This window comes from Alexandromys fortis, unplaced genomic scaffold (genome assembly GCF_014885135.2).
Source record: "Alexandromys fortis isolate MF-2015 unplaced genomic scaffold, M_Fortis_MF-2015_v1.1 scaffold_31, whole genome shotgun sequence".
Lineage (NCBI taxonomy): Eukaryota > Metazoa > Chordata > Mammalia > Rodentia > Cricetidae > Alexandromys > Alexandromys fortis.
In genome coordinates this window covers 8264729-8287418 of record NW_026067974.1, presented here as the reverse complement: position 1 = coordinate 8287418, position 22690 = coordinate 8264729, and the positions used below count along the sequence as shown (strand labels likewise).

General features: G+C 52.8%; 4 protein-coding genes across 6 annotated transcripts in view; all 4 read right to left on the bottom strand.

Annotated features, from left to right (window-relative positions):
• Positions 1-15333, bottom strand: part of Hoxb3 (homeobox B3) — a 55285-nt gene extending 39952 nt beyond the window's left edge. For 2 of the 3 annotated variants that reach the window (XM_050156661.1, XM_050156664.1), the window contains exon 1: positions 15207-15333. The gene's annotated coding sequence lies outside the window, so the exon portion shown is untranslated. Of the gene's footprint in view, positions 1-972; positions 1097-15206 lie in introns of those variants that run through there. The other variant, XM_050156662.1, reaches the window with a different exon arrangement.
• Hoxb5 (homeobox B5) lies at positions 2091-15286 on the bottom strand. Its single transcript, XM_050156670.1, has 3 exons — positions 15207-15286; positions 3970-5469; positions 2091-3299 (listed from the first exon to the last, which is right to left on the bottom strand). The coding sequence occupies exons 2-3, from the start codon at positions 4529-4531 to the stop codon at positions 3052-3054; spliced, it is 810 nt and encodes a 269-aa protein (XP_050012627.1). The 5' UTR covers positions 4532-5469; positions 15207-15286; the 3' UTR covers positions 2091-3051.
• On the bottom strand, positions 6591-13779 carry Hoxb6 (homeobox B6). Its single transcript, XM_050156672.1, has 2 exons — positions 8516-13779; positions 6591-7489 (listed from the first exon to the last, which is right to left on the bottom strand). Exons 1-2 carry the CDS (start codon positions 8928-8930, stop codon positions 7230-7232), a joined length of 675 nt encoding a protein of 224 aa, XP_050012629.1. The 5' UTR covers positions 8931-13779; the 3' UTR covers positions 6591-7229.
• A 2628-nt stretch (positions 15334-17961) lies between the features above and the next one.
• Hoxb7 (homeobox B7) lies at positions 17962-21504 on the bottom strand. Its single transcript, XM_050157061.1, has 2 exons — positions 20971-21504; positions 17962-18722 (listed from the first exon to the last, which is right to left on the bottom strand). Exons 1-2 carry the CDS (start codon positions 21368-21370, stop codon positions 18469-18471), a joined length of 654 nt encoding a protein of 217 aa, XP_050013018.1. The 5' UTR covers positions 21371-21504; the 3' UTR covers positions 17962-18468.
• Positions 21505-22690: the final 1186 nt, after the last annotated feature.

The window sequence follows — 22690 nt, the reverse complement described above, 5'->3', positions numbered from 1 at the left end:
TCCCATGGAGGGGGGCAAATTTGGAAACACTTCTGGTGCAGTGCTACAAAACAAAGAGACCATTCAAAGTCCAGAGGGGAACGAAGAGGAAAGAGAAAAGACAGCACCTTGGTCTCTTTGGGGACCTATGTTCCTGGGCAGGTTGTATTTGTGACTGGCTGGTTAGCTATACCTACGTCCTCCAGACCTGGAAGGCAGCTCTGTTCTTTCAGATCTCTGGTCAGAAATTAGGTTTGGAACTGAAGACTATGGAAACCCCCCCCCCTCCCTCATTTTAACTCAAGTTCCTACTTAGAAACCAGCACAAGAAAATCAAACTGGGACCAACAAGCTGAAGTTGGGTATAAGAACACCAAGTTCTCCCATTCTAGAGAATCCTGGGGAGACTATGGGGAGTGCAGGGGGGTGCTTTTTATGGGGAACATGAATCCCAAACCCAGAGAGCATTCTAGGATAAGGTGGCCCACAGCAGCCGCCTTTCCCTGGCTCTGTCTCTCAACTATACCCAGGGAAAAGTGCCCGCCTGGATGCCCCCAACACGGCCCAGATGAACCAATCTCATGATGTTTCTCTCCTGGGGGGTAAGGGGAGATCTACCTGAAGAAAGTCAGCAGAGAAACACCCCTCCGCCACACCCAAACTTTATTCCAGCTGTTCGCACCCCCTCCTTCTTGGACCCTAATTTCCAAAGATATTGAAGGAGCATGGATCCCACATGAACCCCTTTCTCCACAGAGTCCGGGGGTGCTCCTGTAGTAAATAAGCAGCAGACACCTCCCACCACTGAGGATTTACAGAACTGAGCCCACACTTTAGGCCCCCCCACTTTCTCAGAACTGGGTATATGTTAAAAACAAAAAACAAAACTGTTACATTTCCCCTGTCTACAGCCCTACTGGAAACAAAATTTTCTCCTCCCATTCCAAGCCCCAAAACTGCAAGGGGAGAAACCGAAAGCTGGAAGCGACTTACTGTGGAGTGCTGGGCCTGGGCTCTGGCCACTGCCTTCCTGGGCTTTTCCGGCTGCTCCAAGCTGGAAGAGCGCTCACCTACCTCTGCCCCCTTCCCCACCACAGTGAGCAGTTAAAGTGTCACTTAACCTTCTGGAGAATGTGAAATATACCGCGCGGTGTCAACTCCCCAAAACCATAAAACTAACTTTATGGACCTCACGTGACTTTCTCGAGCCAGTGAGGGGTATCTGTCTGACTTCTCGGCGATTTTTACGATCTAACTTCGAGATAAAACCCCTATCCATTTGACATCTAAATGTCATAGCGACTTTTGGGATAGTTTGCTTTCGGCAAAGGGGGACAAAGTCATGGGGTGAGAGGGAAGGAGGGCCCAATAGACCCTCCAAGACCCTCGCCATCTCCTCACCGACTCCCCCTCCCCCCAGGTCCTGTAAGAAGTTGGGCCCAGCTGGAAGGGATTGACCGGGTAAGTGTCCAGACTTGACTCTTCTGCTCAGGGTGGAGGCTGAACTGGATGGAGGAAGACTGGGCCCTGGTCCTGAACCAGGCTGGAGGGGGAGCCAGGGGCCTTTCAGGAGGAACCCTAATCAAGAGGGGAAGGTCAGTCGGGACCCCTGGAGAGGAGGACCCCTTGAAAAGTGCAGAGAAGGCCAAGTGAGACAGGAAATCTTTGAAATTGAATTGTGGTTTGGTTTTTTGTTTGGTTTGGTTTGGTTTTGTTTTTCTTTAGTGGGTAGCAGAGCTTAGCTGGGGTTTGGAACAGGAGACTGGGCATCTGGGCAGGCCTTTACCAGTCTCAAAATACCAGGAGTCTTCTTGCTCAGGACTTAGGCCCAAATAACTCTTCCTGGAGCATTTTTTTCAGAGGCTTTGCAAGTCACCTGGAGGGAAGTCAGGATGGAGTCCAGCTAAGGCCCATATGAAGTTCCTGGGCCTCTCACCACCCCAGGCAGGAAGGCCTGTCTCCTGGCCCAACCTAGGTGGCTTCAAGGGGTTTCTGGAAGACATCCTCCTTCCCCTCCCCTGTGCCCTAGATTTATGGGAGATGGTCTCAGGATAGCTTGTGCCCAGTGGTGAAAGAGGCAGACCCTCGGAGAAAAGACAAGGGGAAGGCAATGGAGTGGGGGAAACATTTATTTGACTTCAAGGAAAGCTACAGACATACCAAAAGCTAATCACTGAGACGGGCCTGGCAAAGACAGATCCCACACACAGCATCCCCTCGCTGGCTACAAATGGTCTCAGAAGCGAAATGGGTAAGGAAGTGGTTGGCCTGACCCAGACTAGCCCCATAGTTACAAGCTTTGGGCCTTCTGGCCAGGCCCACAGATTCACAGAGAAAAATCACAAGACATTTTACACCGAGGCTTATTTCTGATTCCATACACTCCCAGGCCAGGCCTTGTGGGGCCTACCAGGCAGCGGGCGGGCGCTTATCGCTTACTCCTTTCCTTTCCTCTTCTCAACATCCACGCTTTGGTCCTTCCCTGGCCCCTTCCCACCCCAGGAACAAGCCGGAGTCCTGGGCCTAGGGAGTGGGAGCTGAAGAAGGATGAAGTGGGTGAAAAGAGACACAATCATAGACTCCATTTCTCAGGCCAGCTCAGCTGGGCCCAGCACTGCCTCAACTGCTGCCCCTTATGGAAGTTTCCAGCTGAAACTCAAAATACAGCCATTATCCTTTTTATAAATAAGTTAGAACACACACAGGGAAGGGAAGTCACATTAAACATGCGAATTTCTTTTTCTTTTCTTTTTCCTGGGAAAAGGGGTGCACCCACAGACACGAGGACACTCAGAAACACTGGCAATTGGGGGCGAGCCGAGGGAGGTGGGGAGCATGGAGGGGAAATAATAATTATTATAATTATTAACAATAATAACAAGATAACCAGTCCAGGAGAGAGGGAGCCATGGGAAGACCTAAGACCAAACGAAAAATTGTAACACAAGGCTAGGGCGAGACAGGCTCGTGGGAACAGGTTCCCAGCGGGCAGCGGCGGAGCAGGGAGGACTGGAAGGGTCGGGCTGGGGGTGGTGCGGGCTCTTGGGCCGCCCAGGGCTCCTCCGGATGGGCTCATGGTTGGAAGGCGCTGCCGGCTGTAGCCAGGCTCATACTTTTCAGTTTGTTGTCTTTCTTCCACTTCATGCGACGGTTCTGGAACCAGATTTTGATCTGACGCTCGGACAGGCAGAGCGCGTGGGCGATCTCGATGCGTCGCCGCCTGGTCAGGTAGCGATTGAAGTGGAATTCCTTCTCCAGCTCCAGGGTCTGGTAGCGAGTATAGGCGGTCCGGGCCCTTTTCCCGTCTGGCCCAGTCATATCTAGAGCAGTTAGAGAAGAGCCCGGAGGCAACGTTATTCCGGTTAAAGGAGGGGGCACTGAGTGGGAGGGGGCGGGGAGCAGGACCCAGGCGTCCCCAGCACCCTGCTCACCGCAGCTCCAATCCTCCTTACTCCAGTTGCCCGCATCCAGCCTCTATTTCTTCATCCCCCCCTTCTCCAGCAGCCCCCACTTCTGGTGCTAGCGAATGCTCCCGGCTTTGTCTCTTGCTCCTTCCCAGTGCCTCACCCTAGGCTGGGTTCAGGCGGCCTTTAGCCCCGGAAGGGAGGAGAGCCGCTGCACTTTTGCCCTAGAAAGCTCCGTTTACAGCTCATTTCTTCCTTGCTAGCTGCATCTCAAAATTTCAGGAATAAACAGGACCCCTCCCTACAATACACAAATCCCATCTTTCAACCCAAAGCCGGTGACTAGCTGGGTAAATAAAACCTAAACTGAGCCCGGCAACAAATTGTTTTTAGAAAAATGCCCACCCCCAGCAAAAGACCCTGTTTGGCTCTGTTCATGGAGCTGTGGGGACCCCTTTGAACAGTTCTCCCTCTTGGGGGGGTGAATCTATATTTGAGGCAAAGTCAAGCTTTCCTCACAGACCCCCCCCTCACCCCCAGCACAGGGCAGGGATACGAAGAGGACAAAAAAGATATGGAGAATTACCGTGGCTGATGTGAAGCTTCCTCATCCAGGGGAATATCTGTGGAGTCTGCCCCTCGGGCGCGGCTGTAGTGGTGGCCATGGGCTCTGGCTGTGCCCGAGTCAGGCTCGGGCTGCTTAGCTGGCTTGCCGCTTCCTCAGGCTCGGAGGACGCGCTGGCCTCGTCTATTTCGGTGAAATTGGCGCTGGAGCTGGCTGGGGTCGCCTGGTCGGAAGGGGACGAAGCAGCGGGCTTGGCGCCGTGGCTGTCGCCGTTGGTGCAGGGCAGGGACTCGGGCGAGGACAGGGAGCAGCTGGACGTTGCCTGCCTGAAGCGGGGCTCCTGGGCTGACGCGGGGAAGGCGCGCGAGCTCTCGCCCACCGCCCCAAAGTGGCTGGAGGAGGCCGAGGAGCGGTTGACGCTGAGATCCATCCCATTGTAATTGTAGCCGTAAGAGCCGGTGTGCATGGCAGCGGGATCCCTGTAAGAGCCGCTCAGAGAGCTGCCACTGCCATAATTTAGCAACTGATAGTCCGGGCCATTTGGATAACGCCCCGAGAAGGAGTTTACAAAGTACGAGCTCATTTGGGTGATTTTGGAGGGCTTGATTTGTGGATCGTGGTCGTTATAACCCTGTGCTTCACGATTTATGATGTATTAATGAATTATAGCGATGCACTGTACTTCGTTTTGCTATGTATGCGGCCAAATATGGGGGGGTTGGAAGGGGGGATGGGGGGGCGTTAGGGAATCACGTGCTTTTGTTGACCAGTCGTAAATTCTCGCTGATGACCTCAAGAGGTAATTCATGCTCTATGGTTACAAATAATGACGATCCGAGAATCGTTAGGGCCGATTCAATGCGAGCCTCCGAGGGGGTGGGGGGGAGAAAGAGAGAAGGGGGAGAAACAGGGAGAAGGTTGGCGTTGGCCTCTAAGCAGAGCGCGCCACCTCCCGGCGATTGACGGGAGCGCGGGCCGCAGGCCGCCATGGCGGCGTCGGCAGCCTCCCAACTGGCTCTGTGCAACCGCCAAGCAAGAAAGAAAGGCGGCCCCGCGGCTCAAACGCAGGGTTGAACCTTTAGGAAGATAGGTTTGTGTATTTTATCCACTTTGTTAGAGTGAGATTATTTTCTCTATTTATGTCTTCCTCTCTGACATTATTATCATCATTTATTATTACTATTATTATTTTAACTCTGGATAGTATGATCAAGGATTTAGTTGCCTGACCTTCCCTCTTTAGGCTTTCTCAGTCCCCAAGTTGGGTAAGGAAACGAGGGAGGAAGGGTTAGAAGTTGTGTGTGAAAAAACAATTATTACGAGTTATCTCCGTTAGCTGAGGCCTCCTTCTTGGTGAGGAGGCTTCGGTTTCGGGTCCAAAACGCCAGAGAGCCGCAGGGCTGGGCAGGAGGCTGGAAAGAGGCAGAGAAGCTCTTCGTTCTCCTGGGCCCCTGGGAAGTTTGAAATTCTTCTGACCTCGCATCCTTAGCATAGGCCTAGGAACCGAGCTGGACAGGGACCCTGGAAGAGGAACATAGCCAGGGATAGACAGCCTAGAGCAGCCACCGCCTAGGCGGTGGGGATTTGGGTGACAACTCGTACGTGAGAGTTTGGGGTTAAAACAGAGCCCGTAACAATCTCGCCAGATGCCAGCTATCGCATTGGGAGGCCAGATCCAAAGCCTCGTTCTGCTGGTGGCTAACAATTGGAGAATTTGCTCATCTGCCTTCCAGCCTTCCTAGGAAGGGGTTCAGAAGACCAGGGCCCCTTGCTGAGCCCGCTGGGCGGCCAGAGACCTCCGCAGCTGGGCCCCTTCTGCCAGGCGGCTATTTTCTTTAAAAATAAAAAAGGGAGAGAGGGAGGAGGAAGAAAAGAAAATGGTGCCTGCAGCTTGCGGCTTGGGTGAGAATGGGAGCAGAGAAAGAATAAACCGTTTTGGGTATAGAAGATGAGACCAAATGCCCCATCACCTGCTCTCCTGTCCTCAGGTTTCCAAAGAGCCAGATAAAGTCGGGACCTTACGACCTCCTGCTCCCGGGTTCTCGTCCTCTTCCTTGCCATCGAACTCCTACTTAATATGGGAAGGGGCACCCTGAAGCCTGTAGACAAACTGTGGAGAGATGCCCAGTGGCCTCATTTTTCAGTCTCCGGAGCAATAGGCCAGAGAGCCGAGGGCCAAGGCCGGCAGAGACAGCCATGTGGGCGGGCCAAAGGCCAGGGGCCTTGGCTAGCAGAAGACAGAAAAAACGCTGCAGAGGCGCCCAGACCCGCCCAACTCTGTCTCTCCAGGGCTCTGGGCTAGGAGGCTTCCAGTGGCATTCCTCCAGAGTCTCACTACCTAGGCAAACTTAAGGAACGAGGAGGGAAAAGGCTTCTCTCCCTCAAGTCTGAATAGGAGAGGCAATTGTGAATTTAGCAAGAGGGAGGCACAACCAACGCTGGGGCCTGGGAGGACCTATGGCTGGCCCCTGCTTTTGATTCCTGCTTTTATCTCAGCTGTAACTCCGGAATTGAGTCTGGTGCCTGGAAAGGCCCTGAGGCGACCATGGTTCTCACCTTTGCTGTTCAGGCTTAGGGACGACAGGGTTTGCTGGAGCTATGGAGGGGGAAAAATGGCAGGGAAGAATTGGATGTAACTGAGCTGCGAGTTTTCACGTCTTTATTATTATCATCATCATCATCATAATCATTATTAATAATATTAATATTATTACCGAAGTGTTTCACGTCCCGAGCTAAGACAAGACTACAAACACAACACATAGAAAATTAATAAAATAGAACTTTGTTTTCTTCTGAGGCTCCTCTTCTTAATTCTAGGTAGTATGTGCTCCTTCCAGTGGTTTTGGGGAGGGGGTAGGAGAGACAAGTCTGGGGTAGGGAGTCTTTCAGGTCCCTGCTGAGGGGACAGAGAATCTACCATTGAACCGTGCACGGGGGACATGGACGAAATGAGACTCGACAAGGACAAGAGCATTCTGCTCTGCTTCCAGAGACGTCAAGTGAGTCCGATTCTCAGTTCTCACCAGGGAGTGTGATGAGGCCAAGGTGGGTTCTTCGGGGAGGGAGGAGGCGCTGGGGTGCTGGGTGGGCAGCGTCCAAGCGCCCAGGAAGAGTTCTGCGGACGGGGTCGTCCAGGAGAGCGCTTGGGCCCCGCCCGTCTTGCGCTGGAGAGCAAGTCCCCAGACTCCCCCCGACCGCAGAGCCTTCTGGGGCTTTCGGGTGCCCTCGGTTCCCCCACAGGCCTCTCCCTTCGCGTCCCCCCTCCCTTTGCAGCACCTTCACTCGGCTGGTTTTTCTTCCTCCTCCTCCGCACTGAGCTGAGATGCACTGAGCAGTTTGCTCTCCTTTTTCCACTTCATGCGCCGGTTCTGAAACCAGATCTTGATCTGCCGCTCGGTCAGGCACAGGGCGTGCGCGATCTCGATGCGCCGCCGCCGGGTCAGGTAGCGATTGTAGTGAAATTCCTTCTCCAGTTCCAGGGTCTGGTAGCGAGTGTAAGTCTGGCGGCCTCGCCGACCGCTGGGCCCAAAAGAGGAACCTGTTACGCAGAGAGGAGAAACTGAGGCCTGAGGTCACACCAAGCTCACTGCCCCCCTCCCCCACTCAGTCTTCAAACATGCTTACTGGTCCTCCTTCCTTTCTCCCATTTCCTAGTCCCCCTTTCCCACTCCTCCAGCGCCCCCTCCAGATTCCCTCCTGGATTCCTAGGCCTGTGCTTTCTTTCTGTCTAGACTTTTGGTGGGGGAGGGGAGGGGTAGTTGGACTCCCACCTGAGCTTAGTGGGGGAGGGGCCGTCCAGGTATGTCTCCGACTTGCTGTATCTTTCCTTTCCTTTCTATCCATCCAGCTTTCCCTACCCTACTCAATGATAGATTCTGGCCCTTAATCCATAATGACGTGGATCGATCCATAGTCCGCATTAACAGCTCCTCACTTTCGTGTCCCGCTAATGGACTTCAATTGGGACTTGAAGCCGACAAATAATCCAACCTGAGACCCAGGCGCCGGTTAGTCCCTCTCACTCCCTCCGCCTGTCCCCTCTTGTGCCTCCTTTCCCCCAGACTACCACCACTTTCCGGGTATCACCCCGCTCCCCAGTCCCCCCTCCAGCCCCAGGGAAATGCAGTCCAGGATCCATTAAATTGCCCTTGCCGGCTTCATGCCACCCCCCCCCTTCATGACGCACTCTTGTTTTTAATGGAGTGATCTTTGGGTAGGGGGGACCCGGGCCGATCCGGATAAGAGAGGTGGATAACACACAGAAGAAAGCAAAACCAGAGACTGAGTCCCCTGTCCTCTTACTGATCAGCAAGCCTAGCTCTGGCCTAACTCGGTGAGCCCACTTACTCCCCCTGCCTTACTGTGCAGCTGGGACTTTGCAAACTTTGCAACTTCTGCGGGCAAGAGAACTGATTTGGAGGCAGGGACCCAATCTTACCCCATCTCCTGAGATACCCACCTAGTTCCCAGTGGGGGAACGGAGTGGGGGTGGGGGAGACACTCGCTAGTTCTGCCTTCCTGCATGCCCCCCCCCCCGGGCGGGACAGCGGGAAGTCTCACTCACTGTTGCATGAATTCATGCGTTGCATCCACGGGTAGACGGGCGTGGAGCACTTCTGCTCCTCGGTCTCTCCGAACACACTCTTGTCCTGTGCGCAGTCAGACTTCCGCGGCTCTGGATGGAATGGGGGCGGCTCGTCGGCGCCGGAGAGGGCGCAGGCCGCATCCTTCTCCCGGTAGAAGGCAGGCGCCGGCCCGTAGTCGCAGGGCGCCGCCCGGCCATAACCGCCGCCGGCTGGTGGGTAATAGGAGGACGCCGCAAAGCCCTTGTCCTGGCCCGGTCCCGGCCCGTAGGGCGCGGGGTAGTGCCGCAGCGGGTCCGCATAGCCGGACGAGTAGAGCGGCAGCTGGCCCAGGAAGGACTCCTGCCCGCTGGCCAGAGTGACGGGGAAGGTGGAGTTCACGAAATAGGAACTCATCGGGAGGGGAGGCGCGCGCGGCTGCTGCTGCTCCGCCGGGTTTATGATTTGTTGTGTTTTATAGTCCGAGCGCCGCGCCTATTAGTAGTATAGCCGAGATTGGGTTTTAGCTGAGGGGGGATGGCGAGGTGCCAGTGAGGGCCAGAAGGAAATACAACCATCTGATCCAACACTGACCAATGGCAGAGGCAGGAATTGTCAAATAGCACCCAGGAGGAGCGCAGCCCGCACGAGGGACCCGCGCACAAACCTATCAACCTTTTCCCCCCCCCTCTCTCTCTCTCTCTCTCCTCTCTCTCTCTCTCTCTCTCTCTCTCTCTCTCTCTCTCTCTCTCTCTCTCTCTCTCTCTCTCTCTCCCTCTTCCACCTACGTAGGATCTGCGAAAGAAGCGTCTGTGCTTTTGAGGGAGGAGGGAACAAACATTTGGATGGAGATCACCCCATTCCCCAGTGATGAAATAAATACACCCCTCCCCCCACTCCACGCAGGAATAGGGAAAAGTTAATTGTGTTTTCAGAAAAGTTAACCCCTGCGTTGCACGGGCCCGTTCCCTCAAGGGAGGTCTGGGTAAATGCCCACGAATCTCGTTGAGAGAGAATGAAGGGGGAAGGTCTGTTTCTAGGGTTTTGTGCTGGTAAAGGGAAAACGGGGTTGTCGCTAATTTGCTTCATTTTAGAAACAGGGTAAGAAGAACCGCCCTCCTTAGCAGGTTTGGAAAATCGTTTGTCCTGTTTATCGGGTCTGTCTCTCCCCCTTGCAAGCTTAGGTTCATCACATCCCCCGCTTCTCCACAGCTCTCAAGGTTAGAGGGGGCAAGCCAAATCCCTCTGCCTAGAAGACCCAGAAGAAGGAAATGGCAGGGGTATGTGAGCCCAAGCTTCTCTCTCCGGCTGCTCCACTAGGCTAGTAGCTTCTGACAAGCCTGTCCTTAAGTACAAGACAGCTCAGCCTGCCTGATTGCAGTCTCGACTGGGATTGGGGCTCCAGAGAAAGAAACTAACCATCTCTAAATTTGGTGATCTAAAGCGAGGGGAAAGCTGCAAGCCCTGGCCTAGGTGACTTTGCTGCATCTCTGTTCTGCCTGCAACCCTCGCTCTGGTTCCACTCAATCCATCCTTATCCCTCACCCCAGATGATGTAAGAATAGTTCCTGGCTACAGAGCTTTAAAATCGAGGATGTCCCAGTAAATCTAGATACGGGGAAGAAATTGCCCTCTTAGAAATGTGAGTAGAGGGGTGGTCGTGGCTGGCACATGCCTTTAATCCCATCACTTGCAAGGCAGAGACAGGCAGATCTTCAAGTTCGAGGCCAGCCTGGTCTACAAACTGAGTACCAGGACAGCCAGGGCTACTCAGAGAAACCCTATTTGGGGGGGAGGGGAGTGAGTCTTCAGGTCCTCATCGGAGAAGATGAGAGCCCATTGAAAAGAACCATCTCTTCTGTCCTGCTTTCCCTATGAATCCCATTCCAAAACTTGGTTTAAATTTCGTTTAAGGAAGGAAGGCTGCTAAGTCCACCTAGGCACTCAGGAACCATCTTCCAGTCTTCACCTGGCATGCCCACTCTAGCTTTCATCATAGCCACTCTCCTGTCCCCTCCCATGCCTCCTGTTTGTTTCACCTGCTTTGCTGCCCTGAAAACTTGGGCATCTACTCTCTCACTCTCTTCTCTCACCCAGATAAAATGAACACAGACCCCCAAGCTAGGGCGCACACTGTATTTCTGACAGTCCAATGTGCACACACAGGTCAGACAACCCGAACATAGGGGGAATGGGTGTAAGAATGATGTCTGGAGTCAGGCCAGGCTGACCCACCTCTGCCTTGTTCTTTTGGGCTCCTTTTTGTGGTCCACTTCTGCCCACTGATAACAGGAAAGGGCTGAGGGTGGGTGATCAAAAGTGAGGATTTATTTGGCTGCAAAGTGGCCTCTGAAGCTCTTTGAACTCAAAGCAACTGCTAGGCTGCCCCTTTGTGGCACAATGACCATCCCTGGGTGTCTCTCTCTTTAGCCTTAAACATGGGGGGGGGGAGGTGGGTTTTTAAAAAAGATCTCAAACCTTCTAATGATGAAGAAAGCAGAAATACTCCAACCTAGAAATGGCTGGGCCTATACTGAGAAAGGAGTACCGGGCTGTTTCAGCAAGGGAACAAGATGCAGAAGAATATTTACCCCTCCCCCAATCTTGCCACTGAGACTGGGCCTTGGGCCTCAGCCCTTCTCCCAGGTCACAATGCCCTCAGCATAGGAAAGATGGTATGTTAAAGACGGCCCATGTTTAAAAAGAAAAAAGGTAAGAGGAGGTGAAAGAGGAGGCCTTCCCCTGTGGTAGAAGCAGGGAAATTATTGCTTTATTCTTTAAAGTAGCAGCCCTCAAATTAACCTCACCTCTGCAGGTTGCCTGTCTGGAGATGGAGCCACTATGGGCAGGGCCAGGGCGCCTGGAGTCGGGCATGAAAGGAAATAGCGCCTCATCGCTCTTATCTAAGCCCAGAGGTATTTATGAGCGTTTATTCATCTGATCCGTTTGTTTGGGAAAAAGAGCAGGCAGGCAGAGCTGGGCCAGAGACCGCCTGGTTTCTGGAGCCAGATCTCTACTGATCTGTCTGTGGTTCCATCCACCTCAGTTTGTCTGTCTCCACCAGGAAATATGTAAATACACAGCAGGCAGCAGCCAGTTCTCCATCACCGAGGGAGGGGAGTAAATGTATCCCAAGTCTTCAGTACACAGCGCAGGGATTGTCCTGCTAACCCACAGGCAGGATTTATAATTGCGATTTTCTGTGCTTTGAGTCTGCAGTCTCGTGGGTAAGCACACACATTCCAGCTCCCAGAGAAACGTTGCCGAAGTCATGTTCAGCTCAGGAGTGAAATCTGCAGCAGGCGATGTTCTTAGGAATAGCATTTGCCTGCTACATGAGGAGGAGATGAGACAATAGCTAGGCTTCCTATTTCCCCTAAGATATAAAGCACACACACACACACACACACACACACACCCCAGCTCCTTAAATAGAAAGTACCTTCTCATATCCCATCCCCAACTTTACCTGGGGTGGGGCTGCTGAAAATCTTTTAAACCCATTTCTCCCCCTGGATTTTGGTTGTCCGAAATGTGCCCCAGTGGTGCAATGTGGTGGCTCCCACAGACTGGAAAGAGGCTCTTTACTTGAACACTCTGCCCTAAAATCGACTGATCCAAATCGAGGTACAAAGACCTCATTTCCATTATGCAAATGAGCGGCATCCTCTCTGATCTTCTAGGAGGAGTGGGTGAGCCTTCACTCCACTCCCCCCGTTCACCCTTACCCTAAGAGCCCCGAAGTGTTTCAAGCCTCTGTATAGTAGCTCGACTTCCCCTCCCTATGTTTCCTTCTGATTGCCCAAAAGAAAAAAATTTAGGAGGGCCCCAGATCTTCCTGCTAGATCCCTCGGGGCCTCCCGTGGAGCGACTCACTAAGCCCGATGGTGCAGCCGCCAGAAAGTCACTCTTTCCAAGCAGAGGGGAAAAAGGCTTAAAGACCTGCTCCAGAGAGAGGCTCAGACTCTGGAGTCCTCTAGGGTGCCGGGCAGCGGCGGGGGTGTGTGCCCCCAGCACTACACAGCCAGACCTTAGTAACACCTTGGCCAGCCTGGCACAGCAGGCAATTTCCTGCAGCCCCCGCCCAGGAATGGGGGCCACCGCACCTTGAAAGGGGCAGCCAGAGCTTCCTCTTGCAGCTTGAAAGCCCGAGCTAATCAGTAACCGGTGAGACAGGAGTCAAGACTCCAACGCCGAGGCGGAGGCGCTCACCCAGCCCTCGACACCCCCTTCTGGGAAAGCGGTTCCGTTAACCTGGTGTGAAGGGTCCCACAGGAACGGAAATTACAGAGATTTTGGTTTTGATTTTTTTAATGGTTTCTCCTCACTCCCGATTTTCCACCAAAGACATTTTTTTTTGCGCCGATTTCGCGTGAAACGATCGAGAATGGGGGAAGGGACCAACACTCACTTGCAGTCACCGCAGTTTCCAGAAAACTCAGTTCAACTCCTTCACCACGGACTCAACAGCTTAGGAACTGGCAATACCCACAAACCAACTGGAAGAATACAGACTGGGTTTGTCTTTAACAACCGAGTGGAACTGCCCGGTCGGCGCCTCCCTTGGCCGCCCCCCCTCCCCCGGCTTGGCTGTGAAGAAAACTAAATAAACCTTGAACAGATTTGGCCTCACACCTCTCCAGAGGCCCAGTCGTGTCTCGTGTCTTAGGTGCTGATGAGGGTCGTGGGGCTGAACCCTCAACCCTTTGACTCAGTACCCCTGTCCGTGGGTTATAGTATTACTCCTCTCTCAACATCTGCCTCTTCCTCTGCCAGCCTGCAGGTTTGTGGCTGGGATGAGTGCAGGGTCTGCAGGAGATGGGAGAAGGTTGCGGATGATGTGACAAGAGACTCATTCCGTTTTCTAAAATCTGCATCCGGGGACTAAGATGAAGCAGAGAGCATCGGCGTGGGCCAGAATCCCACGGAACCGCGCGGCCCGAGCTCCAAGCAAACACGCAGGGCTCGGGGAAGTACCGAGAGGCTGGCTGTGCCGAAGCCGCCTGTCCCCGAACGGACGGTAGATGGCAGCAAACTGCATAATTTGGGTCAGAGGAAATTGTCTAAGGGACGATTTATAATCCACCAAGACTAGAGAGGGGGAAAGACCTTTACTTTGAGTGGGTTTGGGGGGGGATTTTCCCGTCGCGAATAAGGTCCAAGAGTCCTAGACGCCAGCGATCAATCCCTTTTGCTAAGAAGTCAATGTGTTTCCACAAGCCCAGGCAGGCCTGTTCATCTGCGCCCCCCCCCCCCCAGGGAGCCCCAGTCCTATGCCACAAGTGTCTGACTTTCCTTTTCCTAATACCTCAGGAGACCATTGTAGCCACACACTTGCCCCAAATCCTAAAATTCTAGACAACCAGAAGCCTGAGCCTGAACGACCTGCACAGGCTTAAAAGCAAAACAGAAAGGCAGTCAGTCAATCTCTGTTCTGCAAACCAAAGTAATTCACAATGTCCCCTGTCCTTCGTGCCCAAAGTGACTTAGTTCTCTGCGGATAGCTTCCCTAGAGACCCTTCACCCCATTTCTTAGCCCTCACCTGCTGGCCTGAACCCTACCCCAGCTTCTTTAAGAATCTGTCTCGTACTCAGCAGCTCTCCCCCCTCCCCCACCTCCGGAAAGCTAAGCAACAAAATTGGGCGGTGAGAGGCAGGACTTAGCTCTGAACCCAGCCTCCTCCGGAGGCTTTTTTAGCCCACACCATTGGATTCTCTAGTTAGGTTTCCTTTTTGGTTTGTATTCCTCGCCCCCTCCCCCACCCCGCACACCCACATCAAAATTTATTTTGTGTATAAGCCTGAAACAGCATGCTAAAATCATTTCACAACCACCACATTTGAATCCAGGAAAGTTTGAAATCCTTGCATGTCAGATATGCAATTTTCTCCACCAGAATCCACACATCTTATACCGATAAAACACAAGTAACAGAATCGATCACACACAGACCAACAGACTTTAACCTACCGCGTTAAAACCACAAAACTCTCTCCCTGAAGACGAGGCTCCCTCGGGCGGCGGGAGTGGCAAGAGACCTGGGCGCTCCTTGGGCTAGCTTCCTGGGGAGTCTCCCTCGCTTTGGGTTCCTTCACCCACAACCCTTTAATTTCAGAAATGTCTCCGAAGGAAGATAGCGAACATTTCTCTGTGAATTGTCCTTTTTCTGTCAATCTAGCCGCCTCCCTGCCCTCGGCTGGCCTCAGCGGAGATTCCAGGCCCTACTGAGACCAGGACGTCCCTCAGCGCCACCGCCCCTCGTGCCAATGCAGCCGGGAAATCGCCATTACCCACACTGGGCAAGAAAACTGCACAGGGGCAATTCGGGGAGGCCACGACCAGGGAGAGATGGAGGGAGGTGAGCACAAATCCACCAGGGCCAGAGCGACTGGCCAGCTAGGCTGCAGCCCAGACACCCCCACATTCTCTCTCCCAGCTAAAAAGGCAGCATAAAACTGGCCTCAGAGGCCACTTTCCGTCCCCCCCCCCCCATCTTCCCTGCAGCGGCTTCCCCCTCCAGGAAGCAGCCACCCCTCTCTTTACCACAGAATTTCCTGGGAAGCTTCTCCCAGCAGCGCCCAGAGGTGGGGTTCAACCCGATCTTGGGATGGGGGGAGGGGGGAGAAAAGCCTAAGCCCCACCCCCTGCAAAAAAACGATGCAAAAGAATAAGAATTGTAGAATCTCCCTTACCTTTGCAGAACTGGGGTTTTTTTCCTTCTCCGGATTCAAATGGGTGGGGAGGGAGGGGAAAAGGCGCGTTCGGTTTCTTCTTCAGCTTCCCGATAATATTGTCCCAACCTGAGAGCCGTCGTTTCCCTCTCTCAGACTTGAGAGGGAGGTTGTTTCGCTTTTCTGACATTTGCATAGAAAATGGAGTAAGTTCTGGCTTTGAAAAATGGTATCAGGCGTCATTCCTGGGCCGATTGTCCATTTACCCTTCATGATGACTGAAAATCCCAGATCAGCGAGCGCATTAACTTAGGAATCAAAATTATTTTTGGTTCTCTCTTTTGTGTAATTCCCACCCCGCCTTCCCTCTCTCACTTACTCTTCTCTCCTCTCCCCCCTCTCTCTCTCTCTTCCTCTCTCTCTTTTGCTATATCGAACTGATATTGAGGTATAAAAATATCAAGAGGCTGGAGCCCTGAAGGACGGCAGTGCTCCGACCTAGGTGTGGTGTCCAAAAGAATGCTGCATTATAACCACCAGGGAAATGATAAAAAGTTCATGTTCACGATCGCCCGGCCACATGACCGGCGCCGGCCAATCGCTGGATTCAACCACTCATAAACTTCTATCACAAAGTTGTAAATTTTCATAAAACAACAAGGAATTTATTGCATTTCTTCATGGCTGCTCCACCAGCAACCCTTTTCTCGGTCGCCATCTTCCTTTCTTCCCCTTCTCTTTTTAGGAAAACCCCAATCTGAGACGGGGTGAGATTTGGGGTGCAAAAATGCAAGGTAGAGAAGCCACAGAGGTCCAGCTAGAACCGGGGTTTTCTCTGGAACCTCCACATTTTCCTCAAAAGCTCTGTCTGTCTTTTATAGTAAAAATTCCCCCCAAATCTTCCACATGGGACTGTTCTGAGGAGGTGGGAAGGTGAGGCAAGAGCAGCAGCCCTGTTGGATGCTGCTGTCTGCGTCGTGGCGAACAGAAAGCTCCTACACCCCCTCTCCTGCTCTGAACACCCGCCCCCATTCCTAACCCTAGAGTCTGTGGGATTCCCCCACCTGTGAGACTTGCAGCATTGCAGGTGTGTGTTGGGGGGGGGGGTCGGCCCTCAGGGTCTAGTTTTTGTCTCTGGGGGGAAGGTGTCCTGGAAGGGAGCCAGACCTGATTAGTCCAACAAGCAAATTCTCCACCTCAGCACCCCAGAAACTGGGGAAGGAAGCAGACCTCGGCCTCTCCCGCCCGCCGAAAAGCCCGCTCTGGGAACCAGGTTCCCTAGGAGAAATCCCTGCGCTCTCCAAAGGGTTGCTGCGGTCGCTACTGGGGAAGCCGCAGGTTTTTGAGGCCTTTTCTGGTATTTTTCCGGAAACCAACCACCTTTCTCAAACCCTTCCGGCTTCAGATAGTGTTCTTTAAACAACCGAGAATTTGTAAACGAATAAATATTAAAAATCAACACCGCAGGTCTAGGTGTAAAGACACTACCGTTTAGGGGTTTGTCCAGCAATAAAGGATTTGCAAAAATTAAGAATAACTCACTCTGCTTTTCCAGGTTTCCAAAAAAAAAAAAAACCCACAAAACCTCTACATTTTAGGCTGGGTTTCTGATTACCTAATGCAGAAAACGAAATAATTTTCTTTTTAAATTTTATGTTTCCCTTCTTCCTTCCCTCCCGTGTGTGCCCCTCAGAAGATTCTAGGTTGGCGGCACTCAAGAATAGGCTGAACAAGGCAGAGGAAGCCCTGGCCGACGCCCCGCCAAGCTCACTGCGGTCACCCCGGCCACCCCAGCCTGGTAAACTGTCTTGGCTCTTGCTCACGGGACTGATTTTTGTACAGTTTTAAAGTTTCATATGGTTCTCCCTTGTCAATCTAGAATGGGATAGATTTTAATACATAAAGTAAAGAATAAATTAAAATGAAATTAAAAAAAAACCACTCTGACCGAAAATGCTTGCCGCCTGAGCACAAAGCTGTAAGCACCCTGACAAGGAGGTTGCACTGGGCCGGCCAAGAGGCCTCTACTCGTTGTTCTGGCCTCTGCCCAAACCGCTTCAGAGGTGGGATGGACCGGGGTGTTCATTCTTCGCTTTTCTTCTATTTGTCTTTTTTGAGGCCTACCATTTTGGACTTCATCACAATATTTGAGCCTGGACACCAGGCTCAGAATTTGTAGTCTCCTTTAAAGGCACGGATAAGGAAAAGCATTTGTGAAATTTTAAATTGGGTGGTTTTTGGATAGGTTTTGGGAGTGTGTAACTGAGCTCATGGTCTTGTAGATGGGTAGATGGATTTACTTGGGGGCAAATGTGAGTCTCTGTTTAGAATCCAATGTGTGAATCTGTTTAGAAGCCAATGTACAGTGGTGTGTATGAATGTGTCTGCGAGTGTCCGTGAATGCGTGTTTACTTCTGAGTGTGTGTGAATGTGAATGCATGTGTTCTGGGCACGGAGCCGGGACTGTGCAAAAGCCTGCATATGTATATGTGAATACAGGGATGTCTATGTTTATTTTATTGGTGACTGTAACAGTGTATACACTTGTGGACTGTCAGCTTGTAAATATGGGAATTGTGTATTTTGGTGAAAGTATAAAGAAAGAGAGAGATTGGGGCTCATTAGTTGGTAGTGTATGGGGGGGGTCAGGGAAATAAAATCAAACCCAGCACAGAAAGAAAAGGCCAGTAGAGGGACTTGGAGACACCCACCCAAGCCACCCACCACCAACCCTCATCTCCTCCCAGCCAGAGGGAGACAGAAAGTACAGAATCTGTTGATTTTTAATCCTGTTTTTATTCTCCATCCTTCAGAAATACAGAAAGAGGCTTGTGGGAAGGGGTAGGAGCCAGGATCAGCAGCGAAGTGCACCAGAGGCAGAGCTAGTGGGTCCTCGAGGCTCCCTGAGGCCCTTTGAGTGCTGCTACCGGGAAGTACGGGGTAGTCAAGGATCCACAGTCCACAAAGACAGCGTCAAAGAGGGCTTACAAAACAGCAAGATTTTACAAAGACCTTACTAGCAACATAGAAAAGGGAGGCACATTCCAGAAAGCCACGGAGCAGGTAGTATGTCCTTCTATACAAAGGTAGTATGTACAAAACAGACAACACACTTTCCTATAGGTAGTATTTTTTTACAGTGTTGAGAAGCCCAAATTTCACCCTTCTCATTATTTTTTAAACTGCTTCATTTAAATAGATTTCCCCTTATTTGCATTTCATGCTTCAGTTTCCAGAGCCGGGGTCTTCTCTCCAGTCGCCTCCTCTTCGCTCTCCCTGTCCCTCACTCTTCTTCCTCCTCCTCTGCTTCAGCCTTGTCCTGGCCAGTGACGCCGGGGCCTGAGGTTTTGTTCTCCTTTTTCCACTTCATACGTCGGTTCTGAAACCAGATCTTGATCTGTCTTTCTGTGAGGCAGAGCGCGTGCGCAATCTCAATGCGCCGTCGCCGGGTCAGGTAGCGATTGTAGTGGAACTCCTTCTCCAGCTCCAAGGTCTGGTAGCGCGTGTAGGTCTGGCGGCCCCGCTTTCGGTCAGTTCCTACTCACAGTATTTAGGAGAAAGAGATAGAAACAAAAAAAAAAAAATCAGTGTGTGAAAAACACCAAGGGAATTCCCACCTCCTTCCATAGTGAGGCCTGAGGACAGTAAAAGGCCATATTTACTGGAACCAAATTACCATTTTGCATATTCTGTTCTACACTTCATGGAACCGTATTCTCTGCCATGTGCAGAAAACTGTCTAAGCTTCTCGAGGATAATAATACTTTTTCTTCTCTGTGTGTGTCCACAAGAGATGTTTTGCTTTTCAAAGGGGGATCTTGCTATGTCACCTTTGGGTGGCTTCAATCTGGTAGCAATACTGATTCATAATCCCAAGCGCCAAGCCCTGGGTTTCCAGGCCAGGCCCACCACACCAGATAGTTGGATTATCCACAAAGGGTGGTTTTCTCAGCCTGGAGCTTCTGAAAGCCAGGTAGGTCTCAGCTGCTGGTTCCTGAAAGTTCTCTTCCTAAGGGGCCAGCATAGCATGGGGGCATATGAATCCTCAGTCACTTTCTGGGGCCAGGGCTCCAAGTCTCCCCCTTTCCCTTTGAGATGGCTTTGAGGTAAGGGGCTCTGGAAATGGTTTTAGTGTCCCAGAGTGGTAGCTTTAGGCCTGGTCTGAGAAGGAAAGAAATGAAACAAAGGACCTCTTAGGCTCAGTCCCCACCCAAACCTGTCACGGAAAGGGGAAGAGGTGAGAATTTACTTCCCTGAACCCTGAAATTATGAGCCTAACAGCAGCTGTGTTCTAGTGACATTTTCCCCAGTAAAGTATCAAGCAAGGCCTGGCTACCTGCTTGCCTTCCTGCCCAGATAACCAAATTGTCTGAAGCCATCTTCTGGCTTCCAGGACTGCAAGAAAGAAAGGAAGATCCATGGATGGGAGAGGAAAGTGGAGATCCTTATGGTGGGGCTGAAAGGTACTTGAGAACTTCCAGCTTAGGCCCAGAACCCTAGGAGACTTTGGGGAGCAGCTGGTGTCAGCCCTCTTGGGAAGAAGGCAGGAGAGAGGAGGGGCTAAGGGTCTTGATTCCAAGTCAGATGTAAGCCATACTGAAATGTTTATGAGGGTAAGGGGGTGGGGGGTTGGTAAACCAACTGCAAAACCAGTTCACGTACAGGGTAGGTAATAGAAACCCTGAACAGAATGAGTGTTCACTCATGGCCTCCGACCCTGATGAGAGTCTCTGACCACAGTCTTGGGTCTTCTGCGCCTTGGAGATGGCTCCCAAGCCCAACTGCTTTGAGGAAATGTTTAAAAAATTAAATTAATTTAATTTTTTTTAAAAAAAAAAAGGATGTGTCAGGGGGCATTGGAAGAACCTGGTGGAAGCCTTGGTGTTTTAGGGCTCCTGAAGCAGCTGCTGGGTGGCTTGCACTCCCCAGTCTTGGTTTGGTTCCATAGATCCTAGCCCCGCAAAAGGAAAGTCATTCTTCTGGAGTGACACCTCCATTCTGGGCTGTCCCCCACCCCACCCCGGGATCCACGGAGCCCTAGGAAAAGCGCATGGAAAAGCTATGCCCTCTTGAGCCTTTGCCTCTCTTCTTGTCCACCCTCCTAAGTCCACCAGGGGCAGAAGGAGTCATAGACTCATCGCTCTGGGCCTCAGACAAACTCCCTTCACCTCTCTCTGGCTCTACGTCTCTAGCTGGGTCCTCAGCTCTTCTATACCCCCTCCTCCCGCCAGGCCTCTAGAGCCCACCTCTAATTGTCCTGATGGGAATAATGGGGGAGTGGGGTTGGCTGGAAAGGAAGGGGGAGGGGAGAACTGCTTAGAGCCGTGGCCCCCTCCTCCATATCTTATCAAGCTAGGGCTGGGGGGGACACACCCAGAACAGCGCTCTCAGGCAGGGAAGTGGGGGGAGAGGGGAGAAAGACCCTAATGGCTATTCTCTGCAAGCCCCAGCCTTCCTAGGCAAGACAAACGGCCTCCTCTCCAGCCCGTGCCGGCGCTGCTGATAAATATTTAAAGCTAAAAGGCCCGGAGGAAGGGTTGGGGGCGGGCTGGGGGCTTTGAGCGCGGTGGCGTCGGCAAAAAGAGATCCGCCAGGGCCTGAGAGCAAAACTGGGGGTGGGGGCGGCGCGCGGGGTCCCAGCCCAGACTTAAACGCCGTGGCAATGGCCGACCTGAAACCAGGAGTATCCTGGACACGGAGAAGGGTGCCCTGCGGGAAAAAGGGGACCTTCCGGGGACTGTGGCCCGGACGCTGCGGCTCCGGACCGCTGGGTGCGCGGCGTTACCTGAGCTTCGCATCCAGGGGTAGATCCGGAAGTTACTCTCGGCCGCCAAGTCCGAGTCCCTCTGCTCCTTGGCGCCAGCCGCCTTGGCGGGGTCGCCCGGACACACCCCGGAGAGGTTCTGCTCAAAGGGCGCGCAGTGCATGTTGAAGGAACTCGGTTCGAGCCCGTAGCCGGCCGCGTAGACGCCGGCCGCGCTCTGGCCCGCCATGCCCCCCCCGCCGGGGTACAGGCCCTGCACCGAGGCGGAGAACGGGGCGCCGGGACCTGCTCCATAGCCCGGGCGCTGGGGGTTGGAAGCAAAGGCGCAAGAAGTTTGTTCGGGAAAGGCTCCTGGAGCGAAAACCGAACTTGCGGCTGGATATTTAGAAAATAAAGCATTCGCATAATACAATGAACTCATAATTTGGCCGAATGATTTGTAGTCAGGGACGTTTTAGTGTCGGTTTTACGAGATTCCTTGATATATTACAGAATTAGAGTCCAGATTTACACCAAAAAGGACCCCCTTTTTCCTCTCTGGCCCACGTGACCTTGGCCCACGTGATACCCCTCGACCAATGATCTGACGGCCTCCCGGCGGCTCTCAGTAATGTGGAAAAAATTGTGTGGCGTTGGATTTATAAAATATGCTCAATAATGGATGGGAAGGCCGAGCTCTGCGGATTGGGGCTGGGGGCTCAAGGGCCGCTGCCGACCCCCGCGGGCTGGAGGCAGCTTGCAGGCGCGATTTGAGGAGGAAGGGATTGAGTGGGAGGGAAAATAAATAACATCTGAGCGATCCGTGTTGTCACCCCCCACCCATTTCCCCCAGCCGGCCACAGAGCGAGAGACAGACGCAGGAATTGAATGTGCGCAACTTGGTGGGTGGGTGGGTGGGTGGGTGCTGGCCGAGTATTTATTAATCCGGGCTAATCCTTCAGGGCTGCTGCTGTTCTCTTAAAACGAGGGACGAGGTGAACCTGGCCTCCCGGTTCCCTGAGTGCCCCAGCTGTAGTGCTGGAGGTGAATCAAGGCTTTCCCTAGGGCAGGAATCCAACCCAACAGGCGTTGGACGCTGCGATTTCTGAAGACTAAATGGAAAAAAAACGGGGTGCCAATAAAAAGATACACACAAAAAATAAAAAGAACGGAATAGGGGTGGGGAGAAAAAGGAAGGGAGGAGGGCGGTTTGGGTCCGGCTCGCTGCTTTCCCGGTTCCGGAAGGCGGATGCCTCACTCAGTGGAGCGTGGCTGCCAGCGAGGCAGAGGCAGCAAAGGAAGGAAGGCTGCGGCAAGCCGCGGCCTAGAAACTGGGAGAAAGTGGCGCCGTCCCAGAGAGGGAAGGTAGGGAGGAACCTCTTCCCTCTACTCCTGTTTCCCCAACCTGAGTCCGAGAAAAATGGAAACATAAACTCAGCAACATACTCCACATCCACCCTCCCCAAGCCCCCCCCCCTCCCGCCAGGACACACACGGAAACAAAGAGAGAAGTGACAGGGGATGCTAGCCACCAGCTTGGGCACATCTCTTCTCCAAAGCGGCCGGGGCGCAGGAGTCTCCCGGGCCCAGCAGCCTCGGAACGCAAGGGGAGGGGGTTTCTCTTGGCTCCCCTCCCTCGATCCTCTCTCCTCCAATCACGTGCAGCCGCCTCCCTCACCCCCTGCGCCTCTGGGCCCCGGGACTCGCACCACCTGCTTCCAGCCCCCGCCCCCTCCTCTCTGCGACCTAGCCTAGGCCAGCC